Below are 24,747 nucleotides of genomic sequence, written 5' to 3'. Positions count from 1 at the left end.
ACATCACCAATACCACACAAACACTGATAGACACGAGACTAACGATGGGTGTTGTCTATTGACAATAAATTATTTGTAATGAGTTACTATGACGGGATCTTGCAAGATGCCTGCCTTAGCCGATCCACACTCTGCTCCGGTAGGTGGCGATAAAGCATCTGTAAATTGATTTGCCAACTGTCAATCCACAACCCACAGAAGAAGAAGCTGTTTCCTGTTTACCTTGTTGCCATAACAGATGCTTAACAGCTGCTGTCATGACAAAGTGTGAACACAAAATAACAATAGAAGATTCATGGACACTTAAATAAGTAATTTTTTGTGTGGTAGTTTTTCCAATGCTGATGTTCATGTTTTTTTCATTCTGTTTTAGAACAATTTTATTATTTATTTTAGTCATATTCTATATATTTTGTCAGTGAAGTTTTCTTAAAAAATGTGTAAAAACCAAGTCTTGTGTGTCCTTTGTGAACAGAGCTCAATGTCTCGTCACTGAATGACCGTTAAGATGTGCCACTTTCGGGGGGGTTCCCATACAACATTAGTACAATGTCAAAACATCACATCACCAAGACATAATTATGTGACTGAACACAGTGAGAAGATGCATTACATGAAAGCTTTAGCTCACAGTAAATGAAGGATCCTGTATTCATAAAGGTTATACATTCACATATCCATGACAATGACAGTTGGTGAGAATAATGAAATTGTTGTATAAAAGTATTGTTTGTCTTGTAGGTGCATCCTTAACATCGATGGACAAGGAGGGACTGATGCCCCTGAGCTGGGCATGTTTAAAAGGACAAAAGAATGTAGTGCAGTATTTGGTGGAGAAAGGCGCCGTCATTGACCACACGGACAAAAACGGACGGACGCCGCTGGACCTTGCTGCCTTTTATGGCGATGCCGAGATTGTGAGTAAAAGTAGTGGAGAGTTTGTGGAAAACATCCCATCTCGTAGTAGCGCTCACATGCCTGACACATAGTTTGTTTAGCTTTGAATGAGAGTGTCCCTGTTCTCTCATTGAGCACAGGTCGTTCCACATTAGCCTCGCCCTCGACTCTCACACACACACACACGGTGTGTTTTTAACTCGCTCGTGCTCTCGTGTAGGTCCAGTACTTGGTGGAAAGAGGAGCAGTGATCGAGCATGTTGACCACAGTGGGATGAGGCCACTGGACCGAGCCATAGGCTGCAGGAACACGTCGGTGGTGGTGACTCTGCTGAAGAAAGGGGCCAAGCTGGGTAAGAAGACGACTTTGTGTACTTTAATTACTCTCAGTAATTAGTTTGGTTACTGAGTATGTTTGTGTCTCACCTGCTTAGTGTGTTCATGGTACTAAAAAGACATTATGTGGAAGGTTGTAAAGGAAAACAAACAAACACTGTGACTGTTTCCATTACTGCTTTTCCCCCTCACTGTTCTGCTTGTGTCTTTGCACACTTTGTCTATTTAACTTGTCGGTGTGTGTGTCCATCCTCATGTGCTCCTCAGCTAATTTAAGCATGTGTCTTATCACCTAAATGACATTCATAGAGGAGATCGACTCCATGGCTTATCTGCAGTGCACTCTGCTGTCCTAGAAAACTAATAAATTAGCAGCATGTTGGACCTTTAAATTTTCCTTTCAGCACAGTTAAGTCTGCATGTGTTTAGAGCTGAAAATACAAGGCCATTTGAATTTGAGTGACACATAATTGCACATTGGCACGCCACATTTTCATTCCACCATAAGTGACTGCTCTTGTTGTCAAACCTATTTTCTCCTCACTCTCTCCATTCTAACTCTTTCTTAACTGCTTTCAATAAACTAAGGCTACCGAACGTCGCCTTACGATCGATCAGGTACAATCTTTAGGTAACTTTGCCTTGTACCAATTTCCAGAGAATACAGTGACCATGTGTTGGGAACAATGACAAGCACTTGACCCAATCTGTCTTGACTTGTGTCCTTCCCCTTTCCACCTACAGGGAATGCTGCTTGGGCCATGGCTACTTCCAAACCTGATATTCTGATCATTCTGCTTCAGAAGCTGATGGAGGAGGGAAACCTACTGTACAAGGTAATGTGCAATCATTCCCTTTCCTGCAGTGTATTAATGTTCCATATTTCCAAGCTGCTCTGCTGTAAAATTGTAGTCAGAGTAGTGTAAAGGTGTGAGTGTGAGTGTCTGTGGAACAATTTGTGGTTAGAATGAGATCAAGGTCTTTGGCAGTGTGGTGAGTTGGAGGGCTGTGAACCCGCTGCAGTGCAAAGGAGTGAATCAGCGATAGGAAGTCTGAAGAGCAGGGACTGTCTAAGTGGACGTTCATATCACCGAGGACAATAGTTACGAGCAGGCCTAGGGGGAAACCTGATCGCACGAAGACTAAGGAGACTCCCTCTTCCAAACTCCCAAGAAACCACATCATTTCAAAGGTTTATTAAAACCAAGTAGAAAATGTCTGCTGGCAGTGTGGCTGTGAGTGGTTTGAGTGAGTCCACTGCTGCTGGGGTGTTCAGGCCTCTTCTCTGGATTCCACCTGTGCAGGAACAATCAGCTCCCAGGATCCACCTAGACTCACTCACACATGTCATTCAGTCAAACAGGCACACCTCCAACCCATCTCACACGCACATGCAGACACTTACACACAACGGAAAGAAGCAGTCGCAACAACATTCAGGTTCACACAAGAAGGGCTGAACACGGGGCTGACGCTCCAGGCTCAGCCCCTTTTTACAATGCCACGCTAATTGGACAAGGCTGTTCACGTGTTTACTGATTGCACCCAGCTGAGACCGCCCACAAGGGGAGTGATTAGCCAATCACAGCCCTATTTTCTCTTTGACACTTTCACACATCCAGTCGTTCTACTGGTTGGTTTCACCTACTGATGGCTTTCAGGTGTTTTAACTCCAGTAACGCCACATTACATTTTCGCTACACCCCAAAAAAAATGTTTTTGGAAAACATTTACCAGTTGCATCCCTAAGTACGGACACAAAGACAAAACACTGCACAATATAGTAACAGTGCTAAAGGGGATATTCTTTACCAGGCCAGCTCAAAAGGAGTCAGTATCAATGCCTGACACTAAACAGACATGATCATGTCATGCCAGAGTGTGTGTGTGTGCGTGGGCTCAGGCCAGACAGCAGCTACTATCTGATGCATTCTCTTGCTGTGCTTTTCTCCCCTTACAATTTCTCTCTGGCTTCATCCTCTTCCTCACTGTGTCTCCTTCAGAAAGGGAAGATGAAAGAGGCAGCCCAGAGGTACCAGTACGCCCTGAGGAAGTTTCCTAGAGAAGGCTTTGGTGATGACCTGAAGGCCTTTAAAGACCTCAGGGTGTCCCTGTACCTCAACCTCTCCCGCTGTCGCAGAAAAACAAACGTAAGGCTCTAAAGAGACACCGCACTTTTTTTCCCCTTTGTCTTTCCACCAAGTTTTTCCCATTACAGAGTATAAGATTAAGACTCACATGTGAGATGATTTGAACATGTGTGGGCAGAGAAGCTCACCAGTGTTCACATGGTTAGAGTGGACATGTGGGGAACCATACCTCAAATCTTCTTGTGTATATTTTGTCAGAAACTACTGTTGTTGATTTTCTTTTTTCCTGATTTTTCTTTTTATTCTATTGAATCTTCCATAGCCACACACAGCACCTTACCTCCTGAGTTTTCTTTTTAATTTTTAATTGTTTAACATTTGGGCTGACCGGGTTTTAGAGACTACTATTTCGTTCCCACCTCATGTCCTAATGTTTGTTGGAATGACAAAAAAGACATCTTGAATTCTGAATATTGAATTTTGTCTGCTAAAACAGTTCAGTAGTTTTAGTCTTAACAAACCAGCTGTTAATCTCATAACTAACTGTCAAGTGCCTGGTCAGTAACAACACTTCACCAGGTTTTACCCCCTTACACAGTTTTGGAGAAATTGTTAAATGAAACCACTACTTAGTACCTGTAAACTACTGTGACACAAAGCTGACAGGATGAAGGTTGTACTTTAATACATATGTATTAAAATAACTGTATGTAAGAAATCAATCATATTAAATCACAAAATTACTATGATATCATTTTTAAAATTGATTTTCAGCCCCAGTCGTGTGGACTGTCTCCAAGTCCCCCCACAGTTCAAAAACATGCAGATTTGGGGATTAAAACTTATGTTTTCTTCCTGCTGCCAAGGCAAGAGTGCTAACCACTACACCAACCATGAGGCCCACTACAAACTGAACCTCTATTTTCAAGTTGTGACTATACTGGCTGTAGCAATGAAGCCAGTATTTACATGTTTCCTTAATCACTGATGTGATATCATGGTCATTTTTCTGACTTAATATGATTTCTTGCATACGATTCCTTTAATGCTTATTATTTATTAAAGTAAAACCTTCGTCCTGTCTGCTTTGTGTCACAGATATTTAAGGCATCAAGTCGTGGTTTCATTTATTTTTGAAATGGGATTGAAGCTTTAAACACGAGTGGTTATAGTTTTACATAAACAGCCCCTTTAAAAAACGAATGTGAGCAAACCTGATTCTTCTATTTTAGCGATGATAAAGGGTGTGACTGTCAAGTGGTTTCAGATAATTCATTCATTCTCATTTTGTAGGATTTTGGAATGGCTGAAGAGTTTGCAACAAAAGCACTGGAGCTGAAACCCAAATCCTACGAGGCCTTCTATGCTCGCGCGAGAGCTAAAAGAAGCAGCAGGTAAACTATTCAGTGCTGCAACAAACCTCTACATGCTACTGCTGGTAGTGGAAAATGACTTTGAGATCTGGTAACCACGTCATCCTCTCATTCTCTCCTCCGTCTGCAGGCAGTTTACAGCAGCCCTGGCTGATCTGCACGAAGCAGCCAAGCTGTGCCCCAATAACCGAGAGATCCGTCGTCTGCTGGCTCGAGTAGAGGAGGAGTGCAAACAGATGCAGCGCATGCAGACCAAAGGAGGCCTCAGCGGGGCTGCAGCTGCTTCCAGCCAGGCATCGGGAGGCCACGAGTCCGACCAGGAGCAGGACGAAGGACAGGAGGAACTCTCTGAGCAAAGCCTTGCCAGGAGTGTAGAAGGACAAAGAGACATTTTGGTGGAGGAGGAGGACGAGGAGGAGGAGGAGGAGGAGGTGGCAGCAGTGGCGGCAGCCTCGCAGCATGCCAGAGCAGCTGAAGCCTGCTGGTCACAGAATAATTCTTCTTACAACAGAGTCTTGCCCTCCGAGTCTGTCAGCAACAGTGTGGGACATCAGAGTCAGAGTTTGAACCCCTGCTCACCCCCGGGACCAAGCAGGCTTCCCCCTCACAGGTATCCCCGAGAGCACAGGGAGGCTCTGGCCCAGCAGGGCCTTGTTCTGCAGCCGACCAGGCAGGCCCAGATAGTCAAGACCAACCAGCATATGAGCTCCATGCAGGCTGGGGCTGTGGGCGGCCGCTCGGGAGGCTCAAAGTCTCAGTATGCTCCGTCCAGTCCCTTACCCAGCCGACACATGTCCAGCATGCTGAAGCCGGGACCAGGCATCGACATCAGTCCCCTGCCTCTCCCCGCTGACGAGCCCGTGTACGGGAACCGCATGTCGCTCGCGGCTGCCGCCATCTCGATGGGTCACAGTTATGAAAACGAAATCCTACATTCATCCTCTTACACGTCCTGCAGCAGCAGCAGCTCCAAGGGTGTGGGGCAAGACAGACTGTCTGCTCACTCGGTATCCTCTCTGGACGCGCTGGCCTGCTCTGGTCCTGGACTCCAGGCGAACCACAGCGACACAGGGAAGGAAGGGGTGTGCGGTGCAGTAGGACTGCACGGAGCGGGGAGCAGCGGCAGCATGCACGTGTCCAGTTCCACCAGCAGCCTGGCGTCCAGCAGCAGTCTGTCAGACAGCGGCAAGCTGGGACCTGACGTCCGCACTAAGACAAAGCACAGCCAGCAGGGCGGCGCTGCAGCAGAGTATAAACCCAGACCCTTCATGGGCATAACTGACAAGAAGGCTCGCTTTCATCAGCAACAGCAGCTCGGCTTACCGAGTCTCCAGAGCCTTCCGTCTGCCGGTCGCAGCTGGATGAATCACTCCTCTGACGGCGTGGGGTGTCACAACATGTCCGCACTGGGACTGCAACCCGTCGACTGCGAGATTCCTTACGCCAAAACAGTGAGCACTTACCAGGAGCAGCACAAACCACCAGCGCCTCAGGGTGCGATGAGTAGCTTACAGAACGGCATGCATGCCAAGGAATTCGCTGAGAAATTCTGCCAAGCCGCCAACTGTTACAAAGAGTCCAAGCCAGCGCTGGCGATGCCGCACACTTACATGGACAGTAAGCCCAAGCAGCCCGGCTTAGTCCGAGATAATCCTGCCATTCATGTAGCTTCAATGAAACCAAAGCGATCTTTTATAGAGTCGAACGTGTAGAGATGTTTTGTTTTGTCTCTCTCACAGTCCACAACGCACACACTAGACTAGCAAAAATCTGACGTGAGAAGGAGTTGTAATTTCTTCTTTTTTTTGCCCCTCCCCTTGTAAGAAATACAGTATGCAAGCCGTTTGTTTTCAGGCGGTGTGCGGCGAGCGTACCGACGGCTCCAGATTCCTCTCCTCCCGCCCCCCGTTGCTTGTGGACGTCGGATTGATTCTCGACACGCGTTCGCCATCGTTCAGCCAAGCTGGAGGCATTGCACTGAAGAAGTATTCGGACGTGTTCTGTACAGTCCTCACCAAAAGGAAAAAACGGTGACAGTGAGCACTTTATATACAGTTACGCCGCTTAGTCAACATACTCAGTTACAGCTTAATGTTATTACAGACGAGTTTTGAACTGTGTTCATATACGTCCATGGTGCTGAGAGAAGGAAGGAAAGGAAGAAGAAGAAGAAGAAAGTCCTCAGTGAAGGTCGAAGAAAGTCTAAAGACGGGCATTCCTGTGTTTTACGAAGGATGTTCTAGATCCTCGTGTATATTGTATAAATATGTACTTTTCCCCCCTTCTTTTCAGTGGAGGTCCGTGTTAAGTGTATTGACAAAGTTCAGAGTTGTGTATTTTGAGTTTTATGCACAATGTTGTTCAAATGGTGTTAAAAAGGTTCTTAAAAAAAGAAAAAGAAAGAATTTGTTAAATATGTTTGTACATTATATGAATCTCCATTAACATTCAGCTGAAGTCCTTCCTGTACCTGCTTGTTGTTGCAGTCCTAGTTTAATTTATTTACAGCGCCAATGGCTTGGTTAATTGTAAAAGCAATATATTTTATATAGTTATTTTTGCACAGCTACTAAGTCATTTTATGATTCTCAGTTACATTGAGTTTTAAGTGCATGCTACAGTTGCAGTTTATATTACAGAGTTAAAAAGAAAAGAAGAAAATCTATAAAAAAACAGAAATGGTTTGGGGGTACAGTGCCATCGCCTCTATTTTAATATGTACATTAAACGCAATTGTTTTACATGTTGTTCAGTATTGTGAGCTTTATTAGCTGTGATCACATACTGTAAGAGGACATCACCGTCATAGGAGAGAGAAATAAAAAACCCTCTGAGAAGAAAAACAAGCAGGTCTGCGCTGATTTTTGCTCTAAACATTTCACCGTGAGGCAGAACAGAGGCTGCAGGTGCTCATTACACTCTATGTCACTGTGGATTTTTATTCCTTTTAAACGTGAGGTACAGTGTTTACGCCTTGTTGTACATTTGAAAAAAAAACCCATCATCATTGTGCCAGAAGACATTGTAAAAGAAGGACTCAGTAATATCAATAATATAAATTAAATAAACACCACTAGTGCAAGAATGTTCATAAATTAAAATGTTCATGTTTCTTATATTTCATAAGTGAGTTTATGAAGCTTTGTGTGAACAGCTGTCACTGTGTTTACATTTGGTATAATCTAGACTGGAGCCAGTTTAACATTAGCAACCATAAATGCTTAACGTTGACAGTGATATCTTTACAATGTTTAAAGGGAATTCTTTTCAAATTTGGCACAAATGTTCACCTGGACTCAAGGATGAAGTGATTAGCTGTTGATAGTTGCGTTACATTATGTGACTTTCTTGTTATTTTAAGAACTTCTCAGAAGACTTGGCACAAATGTCCCAGTTTAACTGCTAACTCACTTTTGGTCACTAGGTTGTAATTCTATTTAAATAAACTGTAATTATTTATTCGAGTAAATAAAAACTTACTACATTACTACAGCACATACACTAGTAAGTGATAGTAAATAAAACAAGTTTTTACTCTCATCCGAAAGCTTGAATTAAGGTCATTTTGTCAATCCTGAACTGAACTTTCTACTACAGTGATTAGTTATTTAATTGAAATAATTAGGGGTGGGTCAAATATCGATATGTTAACATGTATATGTATATATAGAGATATGTATATACAAATAAATTAAGGCACTATAAAGTAAACAGTCCCAGTCACTTGTCCGGCATCTCTACTTCACGTCTCCTCATGGTGGCGCTGCTTGAATGAACAAGGAGTTCACAGAAGGATAATGATGGAGAAAGCTACGTTAGTGGATGCTCCGCCCACGTTCAATACATAGACTTTAGGCACTTTGTTCTCTACGTTGTGAATAAATAGAGAACTGCACTTTTAACTTTGTATCGCTATATGATTGTATGGTGATATTATTGGTATCATGGACCACGTATCATATCGTGAGATACCCTGTGATTCCCAACCCTAGTAATATTAAGTAGGAATAAGTACCTGTTCAGTGGATTCTGACAAACACTAAAACGAGTAGCTGCTGCTGCTGCTGCTGCTGCTTACAGGCTCGACTGCCATCGTGCTATTGCCATCTTCAGCGACCTGTTGGGCGTGAGAAGTGTAGTCTGTAGGAGCAGATTCGTCATGGGGCTGGTTCTGTTCTTTCCTCTGATCCAGCTCTCGATGGATTCTCGCTCGTAGGAATAACCGTCTGTGTAGACACACATTTAGACACTTTAAATATGCAGACATAATGATGTATATAGAGAAAAAAAACCAATATGATTTTGTTAATTTTTTCCTTCTGTTTTACCTGCAGCAATGACTGGATCCTTCATCAGCTCTCTCGTGATTGGACACAGAAACTCATCCGGAGCCTCAGAGTCGCTGTGCTCTGCCTTCAAGGCCTGGATCTTCCTCAGGAGACGACCGCGGAGGCCCACCGACTCTGGGAAACCAACACGGTGTTGTTCAGTATTCTGTTCACACGCACGCACAGCAATCCCTTATAACACTTTATTTGAGCGAAAGTGTCTGCATACATTTACCTGATTGGTAGTTCATATAAAGCAAGTGAGCGGCACGCTGTGATAATGTAATTCCACTGGGAAGCAAAACCTTCAGTGTTCTTCAGTGAAACACTTGACAGACTGACTCGCTCTGGTTTTCTCTGCTCTCGCCAGATAAAACAAAGGAGGAATACAAATGGACTTTTTCCCTCTGCTCAATCTGTCTCTGAGAGACAACGAGCCAAACACACTCACTGTGCACCGATGGCTTCACAACACACTCAAACTGTCCCCACACACACACACGAGGAGATTACACAGCTTGTTGTTTAAATGTGTATGTATGTATGTACATATACACATATATATATATACACTGTATAAACATATATGGATAAAGACGTATATAATTACACATGCATATGTGTATATACACACATACATATATACATACATACGTATATATATATATATATACACACACACATACATACATATATATATATATACACACACATACATATATGCACAAACGCATATATACATATACACATACATAATTATATATATTTACACACTAAACATCTTATGAGTTTTAAAGCTTCAAACAAACGTCTCCTACAGTCAAATCATTGTGAAATGAGTTCACACAAAGCTGTTCAAGCCCGTCAGCTCCACATGACTCGCTCTGTGTTTGTCAGTGTTCGGTTTTCATGTTTCCTGTGCTGCACACAAAGTGATGCATTTTGCGTCATGACTAATAGAGACAAGGCGACTGAAGTACAACAGCTACAGTGCTAGTAAAGCATGACGGCTGCATACGGCTGGACTGCGGCTGAAAACACCAAGAAGACACCCATGAAAAGTTAAATCCGACATCAAGTGCGTAGAGTTTGCGTGACTGAATGTCAAGTGCAGGGGAATTGTGTTTGAGCTGCAGTGAGATAAGTCAGTGGTTCATATGTGCTGATTAAAGTAATAAGACATTTTTATGTCAGAGTTATGACTGGAGAAATGAAGACCAAAGAGAGATGAGCGATGGGTTACAGTTGCCTTCTGAAGACGAGATGTAATCCAACACATCTGGGGGGGAAATGTCTGGCTAGATTTTGCATGGAATTATTCACTCTCGCAACAGAATGAACACATTATTCCTCCCTTGTGTTTTGATGTCTATAAAGCCACCATTTTGTGCAGAAATGAGGTCCATTCGTAGGACACAGACTGAAGAGATCACCACGGCACATGTGACTGTTGTGTTCATTTTGCACTTGATCAAACGGCAGGAACGAGAGATGAAAGGCAGAGAAACATTCGAGCGCACATCGCATCTCAGAGGCTGTGAACTTTGAACCCTGACATGCTGTATTCATGCTGAAAGTCAAAACAAGCAGATGCAGCAGGGAGGCCTGCTTTCACAATCACAAATAGTTTGGGTCTCGGGGGGGAGAAAATGACTGCTCAAACAAAATCTCTTGACTCAGTCAGAGTCAAACACGCCAGAGCCATTAAACACTCTAATTAATTCAGCAAATGACTCTCGGGGTGGAGCAAAACTAGCAAAACTGCACCGCACAGTTCTGTAGGATCGTAAGATTCCTTTATGGCAGCACGGGCTATTATTACGGCAGAGTCCACTTTACATTTAGATTGATCATTTGAAGACACACCGTGTCCGTCTCCAAAGAGAAACTCTGAATTATATCCAAGAGGATTTTCCCCCTCCTCCTCCTCTCACTGAGAGACTTCATGAATATTTCATGAAGTTAACTGCGTCGGAATCTGATTTGCCGTGTGTGTGTAATTAATCGTGTGTCTATGCACGTGCGAGCGCTTGCACAAACAGCACGCGAGGAAAGTGATAGTTGCTGAATGAATAACAGAGAAGGGGGAGGAAAAAAATAGAGACAGGAAATAAGGTTATCTGCTGTTTCCACTCTCCTCCCCCTGTGGTCATGAATAGACACAGAACAGGGACGGTCATTCTTTAAAACATGCTTTGCATTAGTGTGCAGATCGCAGGGGAAGTGGACTTCATTATCGCTTTCTTTTAAAAACGTGTTTACAGCAAACAAAAGGCGTTTTTTTTTACAGCTGTGATTAAAGTGACACTTCTTGTGCGATTACAGACGAACCAAAGCGGTCGTAACTGTGCATTTACACTGCACTGCAGCACATAAACTGTGTGATACACTCGAAGCTGTGTGTAAATAACAAATCCAAGACAGCACTTCACTTCCCTAAAAACTACCAGCACTGATTATATTAACTTGAAAGCACTTAACCAAGGACACGAAATACAACCCACCGAGTCTGTTATTTTAACGGTAAATAATGAGTTTGTGACAACGTGTGCGCCTCATACATATTCACACGAGTCGTTCTGTTTGTTCCAAATTTGCTTTTCACAGAAACTGTATTCTAACTTTTACATATTTTTATTAATATGCATTTTCCATACCAAATATCTAAAATCATATATATATATATATATATATACACAGTATCTCTAACAGTAAATCAATCAAAGGTGTATTTTAGAGTTGGGATCAAACTTCTCAGGCGTGATTCTGTGATAATCAATATATATTGCAAGACAGGATTTCTCTATTTATTCACAACATAGAGAACAAAGTGCATAGTATTGAACGTGGATGGGCTATGTCTTAACTTAACTTTATCCTGTTGTAAACGCCATCTTCTTTGGCCAAGTAACTTCCACCCAAGTTTCCCTCATTCATTTCATCATTGATTTGACCCGGTAAGTGAAACTAGCAGGGACTGTTTACTTTAGACGCCTTTAAACGCTTCAAAATGTCTGTCTGGACTTTTTTTTTCTTCTTCTTCTTCTTATTTTAACCATAAAAAGGGCTAGACTTCCAGGCAATAACTTTCAATATTTGGTAGTTATTTCCAATTTACTGCATGTTAAAATGGTGTATTAACAACTTAAAATGAAGCAAAACAAAAAGGTTTATTTAGAAAAAACACTGTAGTTGTAGTCCAGATTTTGCCTGTTAAATTTGAACAGTATAAAACATATTTAAAATAAGATTTGTTTGAGTTCTTGTCTCAATGTCCAAAAACAGGCCAAATGGAATGGAAACTTATGTACAGGTGTTTTTCAAACTCTGGTGACAAAGACACTGATTCGCCTGCAACAGCGCGAGTGACATTACCGTAATAACCACATGCTGGCTTTGACTTGCAACTTCTCAGCTTTCAGAAACCGTTGGAATTTTGCCGCGTAATTGTGGTAATGCAAAGTGCGCTTGCGCAAACGTGTCGTCGTTGCGATGCGCTCGGTGTTAAATCAATTATCGCAGTGGGTCGAAATCAATATTTTGACCCACCACTAGTTGATATATGGGAAAAAATGATGACGGTAAAGTAAAAAGCTATAGTCCGCAGTCGTTCAGATGAACTACAGATGAAAACCGGTGGAAACGTTTAGCCTGGTTCCGTCTGAAGGGTTCAACGACAAACACCTCTGGATCTCATTTACACATTATACATGTGTTTACCTCTGCAGGGTAAAATCCTCCCGCTCTCTGCATGAGAGCAAACAATCCTCCTGAGAATGTTGTGTTCTGTTGGAACTTAGGTGTCAAGGTGGGGTAATGATGTTGACTTAAGTGCACAGGGAGCGACTTACAGTGTTGCTGCGTTTACACCGGAGACTGCAGTGAGGTTCTGGTGTCAGTTTGTACAGTGAGACCTTGGACGACCCGGTACGGACTCATGTTATTTTGAGAGGGATTATCAGAGCTTCAAATAAAAGTAGCTTATATCATGTTATTGAATTTGGGCTTGTCATGGTTTATAATGAAAACAGTGAATCCTTTACAAAAACACAGAATCCCAATGTGACTGTATGTGTGTGTGTGTGTGTTTATTGTGCACTAATGTACGTGCCTGTGCTTCACATCCTCACTCACCAATTCCCAGCTCTGCGACAGTTTCCTTACTCAGATGGCCGAGTTCTGGTCCGTCGATGTTGTTGGCTTTGAAGACGCCGACGAGCTCCCCGAGTCCTTCCTCGTGCAACCATGTCTGCACATCCTCCTCCGACCAATCGGCAACCAGCAACCTGAAGTGACCCGGCAACTTCCTTCCTGCGGAACACACAACAGAAAGGGAGGAAGTGCTCTGCTGTGAAACCCCCCGTCTCCTGCAGCAAAACCAACACATTTCCACTGCACTCCACAGAGAAAGGACACACACTCCCTCTGTGCCAGTGGTGGTGTGATAATTAACCTTCCCTCACACACACACACACACAGAGGCATGTGACTGAAAAAAAAAAAAGCAATTTAAACCCAGGGTTGTGTTATTTCAGACTGTGCCAGCGTGCGGCTCATCAACCTTCACGTGACTCCCTGCGATTGAAATGAGCAGCCGTCATTTATCACACGAGCCGGAGATAAACGGGGCCCGTTGTGCGTGTCGGCCTCACTGATGACACCTCACAGCAGCTCCATGGTTACCATTGTCAGCCAGCATGAAGAATAACCCCGAAGACTGGGAGACGCGGCTCATTACGACGCTAACCACATGGAGGGTTCACCTTTAACCTCTTCTACCTCAGATGATTCAAAACATGCATATTTGGTTGCACAAAAGCATCTGCTTGGACAAAAGACAGTTTGATAAGAAAAGCCCTCAAGTTACAACTTGTTCCATGTAGTACGGTGGCCTGGAAGTGCAAAGCAGATCCAAGAACAGATGAACAAAGCTTGAGACAAATTTACAAAATATGAAATACTTTTACAAAAGCCACAGTCCTTATGAAAGGGAATGTACCAAATTTGGCCCATGACCCTAAAGTGTTAAAGTGAGCGGTCAATTCTTTTTTTCTTTTTTAATGACGCAAAATATTTAACATACTATTTAACAAAGAAACTGCCAAGACAAGGCTTGTGAAATTACATTACAATGTTTATGTCAAACATTTGATACAAGAAGTAGTAACAAGCCAAAGTCAGTGGCTCTTATTTTGAAAATATTACCCCTATTCTAGTAATACAAAGCTAAATGCAAGTTGGTGAAGTATTCCTTTAAATATCATGGCTTGCCTGCTATTGGATACTGACTGTTTGACCTGGCTGAGATCGGTCATCATGACCTGAGTCACCGACAGACTGGATAGTAACGCCGGCTCCTCTCCACAGCTCCGTGTAAGAGAATGTGGAGTCTCCCAGTCTACGAGGCTGAGTCACGGAAACACTGAACCAAAAGCATGAAAACCTCAGAGCTTCACTGCAGACTCAGCTCAGGCTGCAGTGTTTCATCACTCAGACGACAGCAGCAGCAGCACAAGCAACGCTTTCTCCACAATCTCCGTTCTTCAAAGCTGTCGGATAAGGCTATTCCCCCAACTGTCAACAAATCCCATGAAAAGACCTGAGAGCCAACAATGAATTTATTCTATTAAGTGCTGCCTGCGCAGCCAGAGCCCAGCGCAGCTCATTCCTTTGTGCTCTCCTGTCCTCACAGTCCAAACTAAAGAGGCAGAACATAACAGCAGGTCGGCTCTCGGTTCATTTCAAAAAACCAGGCTTGAAGATGTACAGTATCTGTTTTCCGCTGCTTCCAAAGGCCTCGTCTACAGACAGATGTTTTCAATCACTCTGGCTGATTAGATCTTCAGTCAGACTGAAGATTGGTGAGAGCTGAGAGTCATTGAAAGTACAGTCACCAAAGTCTGCGCTGAGGGCTATAGTCAAATAATAGATAGGACAATATTCTGCTCTCGTGCTCAAGGAGAAGAGTCGTTCGTCAAATTTTTCCATTATTTTCATCGTCTTAATAGAGGCCAATCTAATAATATAGTGCACAACTTGACAGAGCCTGTTTTCAGAGGAAGGACGCAAACAGAGGCAGAATAAAAACAAAGGTTGCACACAGCAGCTTTAACACTATCACTCCATGTGTTTCTCAAATACTTTTTTTGAAGAAATCCTCCTTATGTCCCGAAAGCCATCAATTTTTATTTATTTTTTTACATTCTCAATTATCAGATGTGTGTATCTCTTCCAATGCTGTAATACAACGATCACGTGTTTCCTTATAGAACAAACTAAACATGTGACAGGAGGGGAGGGACGTATATCGACTGCATCCGTTGCAGTGTAACCTGCTATTGCAACCCTTAGTAAACAATAGGGCTGGAACAATTACTCGATTGATGGACTATTAATTGATTACTATATCAATCGTCAACTATTTTGATAGTGTTTTCTGATTTGTCAGCTTCTTAAATGTGAATATTTTCTGGTTTCTTTGTTTCACGTGACGAACAAACCATTAAAACTGATTAATTTTGCTTTGAGCACAAAACAAGAGGTTTTGAGAAAGACTGTTAACATTATTCTGACATTGAGAAAATCATCGACAGATTTAAGAAACATTTACTGTTCAATAAAAGTTCACTCTGTGACTGGTCCAAACTCACGGACGCCCCGTCACGTCAAATCAAACCTTGGTGGTGGACTGAGTGATCGACACAGCGTTGGCTAAAAATAAAACCCTGCTTTGTGAAATTTCAATCTCTCAATCCCTCTTTGAGAGTGAAATGTTGCTGCGTGATTTGACCTATTATTAAGCACAATAGGAACAAATGGACTTGGTGCAGCACTAAGAGGCAGAAAAATACGAAGCAAGCAATGTCCCTGTGTAGTATATATGTATACTGCTGTTGTAGATGGTATTTATACACATATATTCACTTTTTTAACTTTACATTCCATTCTTATTTATCTTTATCATTTGTATGAATGTGAATTTTCCCCATGGGGATGAATAAAGGTACATCTTATTTTAGTTTGTGTCTTTACACGTGACTGGATATACGGTGGTGTAGTGGTTCGCACTGTTGCCTTGCAGCAAAAGACCCAAGTTTCTCTGGGTCTAAAGGTTAGTTGATCGCTCCAAATTGACCGAAGGTGTGAATGTGTGAATGTTCGTCTCTGTGTGCTGTCCCTGGTGACAGAAAACTGACATTTCATTTTATGTCTCTTCTGTTAATTCTTTTGTTTCGTCTAAGTAAACTGGAACAAATACAATGAAGCTTCCTCTCTCAGCTTCACCAGAAAAGCAGCTTTTCTTTCCTGGATTTCACAAACAAACACTACACACCAACACGACAAGCTCTTAATCACATGCAAAACAAAAAGGACTAAATATAAGCAGCAGGAGAAAGGGCATTCATTCATTTATTGAAACGCGCGCACAAAGACTCGCATTCATGCACGATGGCGCGCAAACAGAACAATTGTGCGGGCAAAACAGAGCAATGTGTTTATTTACCTTGGCACGCCGTCTGACTTGACTCAGCTGCTGTAGGAAAACATAAAAGGGAATATGTTTAATATGTGAAAAGAAAGCAAGACAAGATTAAAGGACAGAGAGGGGGCAAATAAGTCAGATCTCCATTGAGCTGGAATTCACTTTTGTCAACATCAGCCTGACTAATGCAGTTGGGGGGAATCTTCCCTGATGAAACTTCAAGGCCTCCAGACGTCTGACAATTGCACCTTTTTCATTTACTATTCCAAACATTTGCTTTCATGTCGGGCTGGAAGACTCTTTCGCCTCCATAACAACTGCTCTCCGAGGCTCAGAGGTAGTTTCCTCTAGATGCTGCAGCCAGACAGCGATGCCCATGTAAGAGGAGCCCTTCGCCTGCTGGAGATCTCCCAAAACACTCTTTTGGGAGGCCTCGCTGTTCCAAATGGCTTCTGGGCTTTGACTCACAGCTAACAGTCTACTTTAAATAGGGGTGATTGCGTGTGTTTGTAGGCACCAACCCTGAACAATTTGCGGTTAAACATTTACCCGTTGTGCCGTCTCCCTCTCCTATTCTCCAAACTTTCACAGTTCGGTCCATGGAGCCGGTCGCAATCCACGGCTTATTGGGAGACAGAGCTACAGCGGTCACATACCTGCAGCGGGAAGAAAGACGTGACACTTAGAGATAATGGAGCAATGGAGGTGCTGTCACTTTATTTAAAACCAAAGATCATAACCAATGTATTTCGTTGACTAGTTTACTTACATCAGCCAAAACATTTCCAACACTTTATATCCATAGAAGTCCTTATATTTAAGGTAATGGGCCATTTCATCTCAGTCGCCATCTAATGACGTTATTCCACTTGACCGTCTCTGCTTTAAACAAACCCCTTATGAAACGTCAGAGTGAAGAAGAACATATTATATATATATTATATATATTCAGTACTAGTTTACCAGTGTTTTGTCTTGTGCTTTTTCATTTTATTGTGCATTTTGTCATCAATAGATTTTAGCTGCTCAATGACCCTCATTTTCTGCTCTCAAACCCCCAAAAAAAGCACAAACATTGCCTTACTTTTCCACCACATGGTCCCGGCACGACTCGCATCAAGTCGGCACGGCGACTTGCGATAGTACCTGGCAATTTTTTTAGTAGCTGGCGAGCTGAGCTGATACTATGCGTCCAGGAAGAGTCATGAGCGAGACAACATCATGACAACGCCCATGATGCCAAGCCGCTTCCTTACATCAAACTAGGTCTTTTGTTATTGTTTAATTGAGAGAGCCCGAGTGTGCGTTCAAACTTGCACAGGAAGTGATCTAAATTAGAAATCAGGCTTCCTCTTCGAAACATAAATCAGGTCTTAGATCATAAAGTATCTTAACCCTTTTCAAGCACTTCAAAGTGCTCGGTTGGTGTCTGCCTGTGGTGCCACTTCAATGACAGACTGCAAAGCAGAACTGTTGCGTCACCGCACCCAGGGCTTCTGGGAGAAAAGCAATTAGGCAAAAACAACATGTTTTTTTGATAAGAAACGATTATTTTTCCTCCCGTTTATCTGAAAGCTTTTAAGTTTCTCAGCAGCGGACATTTACCTATTGTGCTGCTTCAAAGTGTGGAGCAGGGTTCCCTGGTTCTGTAGACAAAGTGCAAACACAAGACTTAAAACAGGGAACGGGAATGCTCAATCAAGTGCTGAACTGCACTTGATTGTTTGTAAATCTTTCCACAGAAACCAGAAGCAGGACATTTCATGATGGTTCTTTGTGCTCCACTTACCACGTCATGAATCAAAATACTTTTATCCACTGAACTGTTGAGCAAGAAGAGAATTAACAGATTTATTTGCAGAATCCACATGTAGGCATTTGCATTACAGAATAATAAAGTTCATTTACACAAACACGTCATTTCAAATGTGTTCAAACGTGTGAAAATACACTCCTCTTGTGGCTGACTGAGGTAAACAGCAGCACCACAGCTCAGCTGTGGCATCTGATGCAGAATAAGTGGACATTTAAACATCAAGGGAAGACAATAATAAAATATAATACGTTACAAAAACACTGTAAGGTCATATACTGCAGCTAAATAGCTGGAAGTGTGTATTAGCAATGGTTGAAGGAGAAGAAGAAGCAGAAAAATACAAAAACAAAAAGCTGTCTTTTTTATGTTGGTACGATTACCAAATTCAAAATGGCCGACTTCCTGTTGACTTGAGGCCATGGTCACGATGGACTGTTTTTTATTTGTTGGTCTTGGTCTGCACCATGTTTCCACCATATTTTGTGAAATTTGGTGCAACTTTGTTTTGGCATTGTCATACTGTGTTTCACCTTTGGGGGGCGCTACTGAGGCATTTTGCAGCACTTTTTACATATTCCCCTTATTTTCTAAAACATTTTTCGCCAGTTCCGATTTGCGGGCCGATTTTCGTCGTCCGTTTTTACCAACCTTTCGGTTGCAAAACTGTGTGAGTGAACTTGGGCGGCACAGAACGGGACCTTGCACCCCCTCATGCCTGTCAGGGGTGCGAAGTGACCACAATGACCATTGAGTGGCCTTCGACCCTGAAGGCTTCATGTAAATAAATTTAAAACATTTACAAATAGACGCAAGGCAGAAGCCTGCAGTGTGCTATTCCTGCAAACATACTACCATGGTTGCTGTGGTAACTGTACACAGATCAAAGGAAGGTGAGGGCGGCATCTGTCTGGGCAGAAGTCTGCTGCTTGGCTTCACAGTGTGCACCGAACATTTTCGTTTTAGTACTAAAAACTTAGAAAATAATCAGAGCTGATACAATAGTCAGTGCTCATGTGTCTGTGGTGTGGAGCGTGTCTCACTCTCACCCCGAGACGACCAGGTCTCCATCAGAAGAGAGAGCACAAGACAGGACTGGAGCCAAATGGGTGGTGAGCGTGTGAAGGAGCTTCATGGCGAAGGCTGAGAACGAAAAGACAAACGCACACACACGACAAAAGGTCAAAGTTGTGTGTGTGCTATTAACCTCCAGCAATTTTTCCACCTACCTCCCCTCCTAAAAAAAAAAAACAAACAACAAATGTTCAGTCACTCATTGACACACACACACACACACGCGCACACTTCAAACAACAACTTTTTGGGTTTTTTTAATATCACAACCTCTCCTTCTCTTGTCAGCTCAGCGCGCTGCCACCTGCTGACAGCTGCTTAGATATAAAAGCTTTTCATTTTGGGCTAAAGAAGTATTTGAAGTAAAGTAGTCACAGGTGGTGAGTGAGAAAGAAAAATGAACTACAAAACCTGACAAAGTGCAACTGCAGATATTACACTTTCAAACTGATGCTGTGGTGCGACATTATGACTGTGGTTAAACACGGTCGCCATTCACCGTAATAATCTTGGACGGGACTGGAAAATTGTTCCAAATGAACAGACGGCGATCGCAGCTCGACGCTCTTTCCTTTACTTCAGTCAGCTCATCTTGTGAATACAAACAAGGAACAGCTTTGGTGTCATTAGACTCTGGTGCACTGGAATTGTATCCACAATAAAGATAAATATGTATATACCAAGGTTATTACAGTTAAAAGAAAACTAACGATATAACGAAAGCTAAAATTGAAGCATAACTGACTAAAACTGAATTGTGCGTTTACAAAACTAAACTAAACTAAAGCACATTCACTACAGTTTTAGTCTTTGTAATTTCATTACATACATAATCCTTTTGGGTTCATATGAAGTTTATTTTTTTATATAATTTTTCGTTTTGATTTGAGACACCATATTACAAAAAACTAAAAACACTAAAACTAATAAAACACTAAAATTAAGCATTTTCAAAAAAATAACGCTCTGAAAACGAATTAAAACTAATTTATTTTAAAAACAAAGTCAAAACTAAACAAAAACTAAAAACCTTGGTGTATACAGGTCGAAAAAAAATATAGAAAGATAAATATAAACTAATAAAAATAGTACTGAAAGCACAAATGCACACCTTTACACTGTATTGTTGTAAATGATTGTATTCTTGTATTTTTATACTCCTTTGTTTTGCTGTTTATATTGTCTTTCATATTTTATAATTTTTTTATTATACTTTGCTTCTGTTTACACATATTACATTTCATCTCTTATATCCCACGCTATATATTTTAAGGTGAGTGAAAACTGCTGCTGTAATACAAAATCCTTTTTTTCCCCCCCATGGACAAAATGTAATATCCTAAGAGATAAAGAATATAAAGAGAATAAATAGGACATCATTTACGACATGTGGTGCAAAGTAGCGTCCCTGCAGTTACAGACGGACATTTCACTTCTCCACAAAAGAAACATCTGAAAGATTATGGGTCTTTTAAGATGATAAACAAGGACAGACATTCTTCTGAGCTCCTCTCCGACCTTCTTAGAGACAAAAAGAAGAAGAAAAAAAAAAGCAGGTCAGAACACGGGACACGGCTGCGTCGAACAGACGTTTCCACGGCAACACGTCTCAGAACATGCTGTCTTCATAGGCGCGGCAGGAAATTAAGCAGGTTACACAAACTATGAGTGTACACAAAATACAAAATGTTCTTACTGCGTTCGTACGAGGCGTAAATGTCACAGTGGATATACGATTGCTTCCACCACACACACACACACACACCCACACACACACACACACACACAGGGGGGGGGGAGAGAGAGAGACTCTCTGCTGTTTCTGTATTTCAGGAGAATGTCTTAAAGTGATGCATTATTAATGAGTTCAGCTGATTTATTCCACACACACACACACACACACTAATAAAATTCTTCTATTCTGCAGAGAGATTTCAAGGTGAAAGCAGTTGGAAGGCTCTCTTTCTCTCTCCAGTGGGGGAGTGAGGGATTTTCTGTAGATGAGGCACAGGCGGCGCGCGGGGGCCTACCTGCTCCTTCACGCTGGGAAACGATCCATATTTTCAGCTGGCTGTCCTGTCCACAGGAGGCCATTCGGAACTCCAGACAGCAGCCGACTGCACAACCAAAAACAGACACAGACTCAGTGTTCAGGCTCGACAGTGTTTACAAATGCAACTAACGATTCTTTTTATGATGGATTAATCTGTCATTATTTTCTCAAATAGTCCGGTAATTGTTTGGTCCATAAAATGTCAGAAAACAGTGTTTTCAATTATTCACTTTTACACACTTTCATTTTCTTTGTCATAATAGGTAGCAAAGAAATATTCACTTCACATTTAAGAAGCTAAAACGATCAGAAATCTTGTTTTAATCATGAAAAAGGCTTCACACCAATTAATTGATTATCAAAATAGCGGACGATCAATTTAGTAGTCGATTAATCGAGTAATTGTTTCAGCTCTAAAACACAAACAAAAACAAACAAACATGAATAAATGCTATGTGATGACAAGCGTTGCAGGCGTCTTTTACACAAATAGTGTTAAAGTTTTCATTAGTTTCTGAGTACAACAGGTTTGTTTATAACCGTCATCTGTCACCACTTAAATGTTTGTTTTTGATGTTTACAGATTCATTTTTGCCTACCAGAAGTAAACACTTTTATTTTGAAATGATGTAAAATATCTTCACAAATGCAGTTAATGCGATATCACAATGGAATATTGTGATATCGTTTAAAGCTAATATCACCCCACACTGAGTGAACAGGTGTTTCGTCCTCACACAGTTGGACTTTTCTTCACTTGACTGCCCCCTACTGACCAGACATGACACTCACGTGACCCCCAGGTCATTTGACCTTCAAACTCCCTGGTTTATAGGATAATAAAAATATCAGAATGATAATATGATTAAAATCTGAATGCACAGTGAAACTGGAGCTTCTACTGCAGACAGGATGAAAAACAGTTAAATTGATTCTAATTTTTAATTATTGATTATTGTCTAGTTCTCTCCATGTGTGCGTGGGTTTTCTCTGGTTTCCTCCCACAGTCCAAAAACATGCAATGTGGGGATTAAGTCAATTGGACACTCTAAATTGACCATAGGTGTGAGTGTGAATGGTTGTTTGTCTCCGTATGTGGCCCTGTGATGGACTGGCAACCTGTCCAGGGTGTGCCCCGCCTTTTGCCCTATGTCAGCTGGGATTGGCACCAGCGACCTCCGCGACCCTCATGTGGAGGATAAAGTGGTAGAAGATGAGTGATTATTTTCTTTAAATTAATTTAGAAAAAGACCCAAACCCTTTATTACATCCCTAAACCTTTTTTTTTGGTACTTTAACTGTTTAAAAGTGCTATTCCACAATAATCACATTTCTCCAACCAACATTAATCCAAAAATATATGATTCACAAATTATGTCAGTGCTAATCGCTAATGACTTGATCAATTCATTTCCCTCATACACGTCTGCTTTGTTGGGATGAAATCTGCTGCCACCGTTTGTGGTTTGACAGAACTCACCCACTCTGAAGCGGGCTGCGGCGCTGCAGCAGGTGACTCCCATGTCGTGAGCGTCCCTCTCCGCATGCAGGAGGCTGATGTTGGCGTCCCACAGTTTGAGGTCTCCGCGGCTGCAGCCGGTCACGAAGAGCTGGCCACACGGAGAAAAGCAGCAAGCCACGACGCTGGCATCGCTCACTGTGCTGCATCTGTGAGGAAGCAAGTTTTGAAATGAATTCAAATGTAGACCGTGAGTCTAATTTCGTGTAGAACTGGATTAGAGATAAAATAAACTTTCAACCTGGTTCATTTATAAAACTATTACAAACAGCATTTTACTTCAAGAACTGAGATTCATCATTAGGACAGAGCAATAATAGAGTCACCAATTAATATTATACAATCAAAGAATGAAGGTAAAACCTAATGAGCTTTGTGGGACATCAAGATATGGCTGAAGCTACATGCAATCTGCACTGTGATGTACTGTAAGTAGTTGTGATGAGAACACAAGCTGGACACACTATTTAAAAAAAGTCCCAGACGTCGGCGTCTTTCCAAGTTTAAAATCTGACCTTCACACTGTTGTGAGGCTGTTTGGTTGTGTTAACATGGAGACGTCATTGTCGATCACATCTCATCCAACACTTCAAGTCTCGTGCTTAGAACAGATCAGTAAATAATACTACTACAAGGCGCCTACCACAAGAGTTGAGTCACATAATTAACCTGCAAAAATGTTGCTGTAAACGCTTAACAGTTTTACTTGTTTTAAAGCAAAATTACCTATTTGTTGAAGTCACATTGTCACAAGTGGACTTTTTCCACAACATACTGTATAATACTGGATATAGTAAACTGATTATCTTTGGATTTTGAACTTTGGCTCTTTGGAAAATGCAGTGACGTCTTCTCTCCATGACGTACGCACGTGTGATCTTGCACAACTGCACCACTCTGCATTTAAACCGTCATAATTTTTATTTCTTTTAGCAGTAGAAATCACTTCTGAAAGGCATATTTTGGCATTCATGTTTTCAGTCATACTCTAACCAGATGCAACCATCTCACTTTCCTGGTGCAACGTTGTTAATATTACTTTTTAAAGAAATAATGTGTAAGTAACTTCACATAAACACACATTCAAGCCAGTGCCAAAGTTTGCAGCATCAGTGTTCCAAACTTATGACTGAGTAACCTTGTAAGGACATACTACAGTAGTTAATATTGTCCAAATAAAAACACTACAGTATCACTGGAGCAGGTAACTGTACCTGCGCAGTGTCTTGCAGGAGAAGTCCCAGAGAGCCACGGTGCCATCGCAGGCTCCAGCCAGCAGCAGAGAGGAGACCGGAGCCAGTGCGCACACTCGGAGTGGACTGCGGCCCGGGTGCTGTAGCACCTCCGCCGCCTCACCTGTGTCCAACCTCCACACGATGATGGATCCGTCTGTGGAGCAGCTGAGCAGGAAGCGACCACAGGAGCTGAAACAGCAGCAGTGAACGCCATATCCGTGGCCGGAGAGAGGAGAGAAGGGGAGCTCGGTGAACTCTGCGGTGCTGTAAACACGGAGCGTTTTATCCGCGGAGCAGGTGGCGAGCAGGGCCGGAGAGAAGGCGCAGCAGCTCAGCTCGTCCGTGTGCTGTCCAAGAGTACAAACTAGTGACACCATTTTGTGTCCGTGTGTGTTTATGTGTGTGTGCGGAGGAAGCTCTTCACGCACAAGGGGGCGCAAAACTCTCAAAAATGCGTCTTGGAAAGAAGAAGACTGGAGCTGATAATAAACACCCGAGAATAAGCTGAAGCGCCTCACCTGAACAGGTGCCTGTGATGAGTGTCAC

The 24,747-nt window shown here is 42.2% G+C and overlaps 2 protein-coding genes across 4 annotated transcripts in view; one reads left to right on the top strand and one right to left on the bottom strand.

Moving 5' to 3' along the window:
• Window positions 1–7,075, top strand: part of LOC122765497 (protein TANC1-like) — a 90,336-nt gene extending 83,261 nt beyond the window's left edge. The window contains exons 21-27 of one of the 2 annotated variants that reach the window (XM_044019772.1): window positions 742–917; window positions 1,118–1,250; window positions 1,822–1,851; window positions 1,978–2,069; window positions 3,237–3,383; window positions 4,617–4,717; window positions 4,827–7,075. In XM_044019772.1, the coding sequence (XP_043875707.1) occupies window positions 742–917; window positions 1,118–1,250; window positions 1,822–1,851; window positions 1,978–2,069; window positions 3,237–3,383; window positions 4,617–4,717; window positions 4,827–6,408 (2,261 nt within the window). In that variant the 3' untranslated portion in view covers window positions 6,409–7,075. The remainder of the gene's footprint in view (window positions 1–741; window positions 918–1,117; window positions 1,251–1,821; window positions 1,852–1,977; window positions 2,070–3,236; window positions 3,384–4,616; window positions 4,718–4,826) is intronic. The other variant, XM_044019773.1, reaches the window with a different exon arrangement.
• On the bottom strand, window positions 628–24,747 carry LOC122765521 (WD repeat, SAM and U-box domain-containing protein 1-like). Of its 2 annotated transcripts, XR_006359978.1 has the most exons (12): window positions 24,181–24,747; window positions 22,928–23,115; window positions 21,425–21,511; window positions 19,370–19,463; window positions 18,297–18,330; window positions 18,113–18,153; window positions 17,057–17,163; window positions 16,529–16,558; window positions 13,159–13,335; window positions 9,025–9,159; window positions 8,712–8,922; window positions 628–2,633 (listed from the first exon to the last, which is right to left on the bottom strand). XR_006359978.1 is itself a non-coding variant. In XM_044019821.1 (11 exons), exons 1-11 carry the CDS (start codon window positions 24,576–24,578, stop codon window positions 8,771–8,773), a joined length of 1,443 nt encoding a protein of 480 aa, XP_043875756.1. In that variant the 5' UTR covers window positions 24,579–24,747; the 3' UTR covers window positions 7,610–8,770. The 2 variants fall into 2 exon arrangements, 1 of the variants encoding a protein (XP_043875756.1); XM_044019821.1 differs by lacking the exon at window positions 628–2,633 and having other exon boundaries at window positions 7,610–8,922.

Source organism: Solea senegalensis, linkage group LG2 (assembly GCF_019176455.1).
Source record: "Solea senegalensis isolate Sse05_10M linkage group LG2, IFAPA_SoseM_1, whole genome shotgun sequence".
NCBI lineage: Eukaryota > Metazoa > Chordata > Actinopteri > Pleuronectiformes > Soleidae > Solea > Solea senegalensis.
The sequence above is the reverse complement of the archived record's forward strand: the minus strand, read 5'-3'. Positions and strand labels throughout refer to the sequence as shown.

Bases quoted from the DNA above. Each gene is read 5' to 3' on its own strand.
- LOC122765521 (XM_044019821.1), bottom strand. From the start codon at position 24,578: ATGGTGTCACTAGTTTGTACTCTTGGACAGCACACGGACGAGCTGAGC. The intron at 18,331-19,369 runs GTGAGAGTGAGA...CTTGCTCAACAG, and splicing joins GGAGACCTGGTCGTCTCGGG to TTCAGTGGATAAAAGTATTT. The intron at 13,336-16,528 runs GTAAATAAACAC...TGTGTTCCGCAG, and splicing joins AAGTCAGACGGCGTGCCAAG to GAAGGAAGTTGCCGGGTCAC.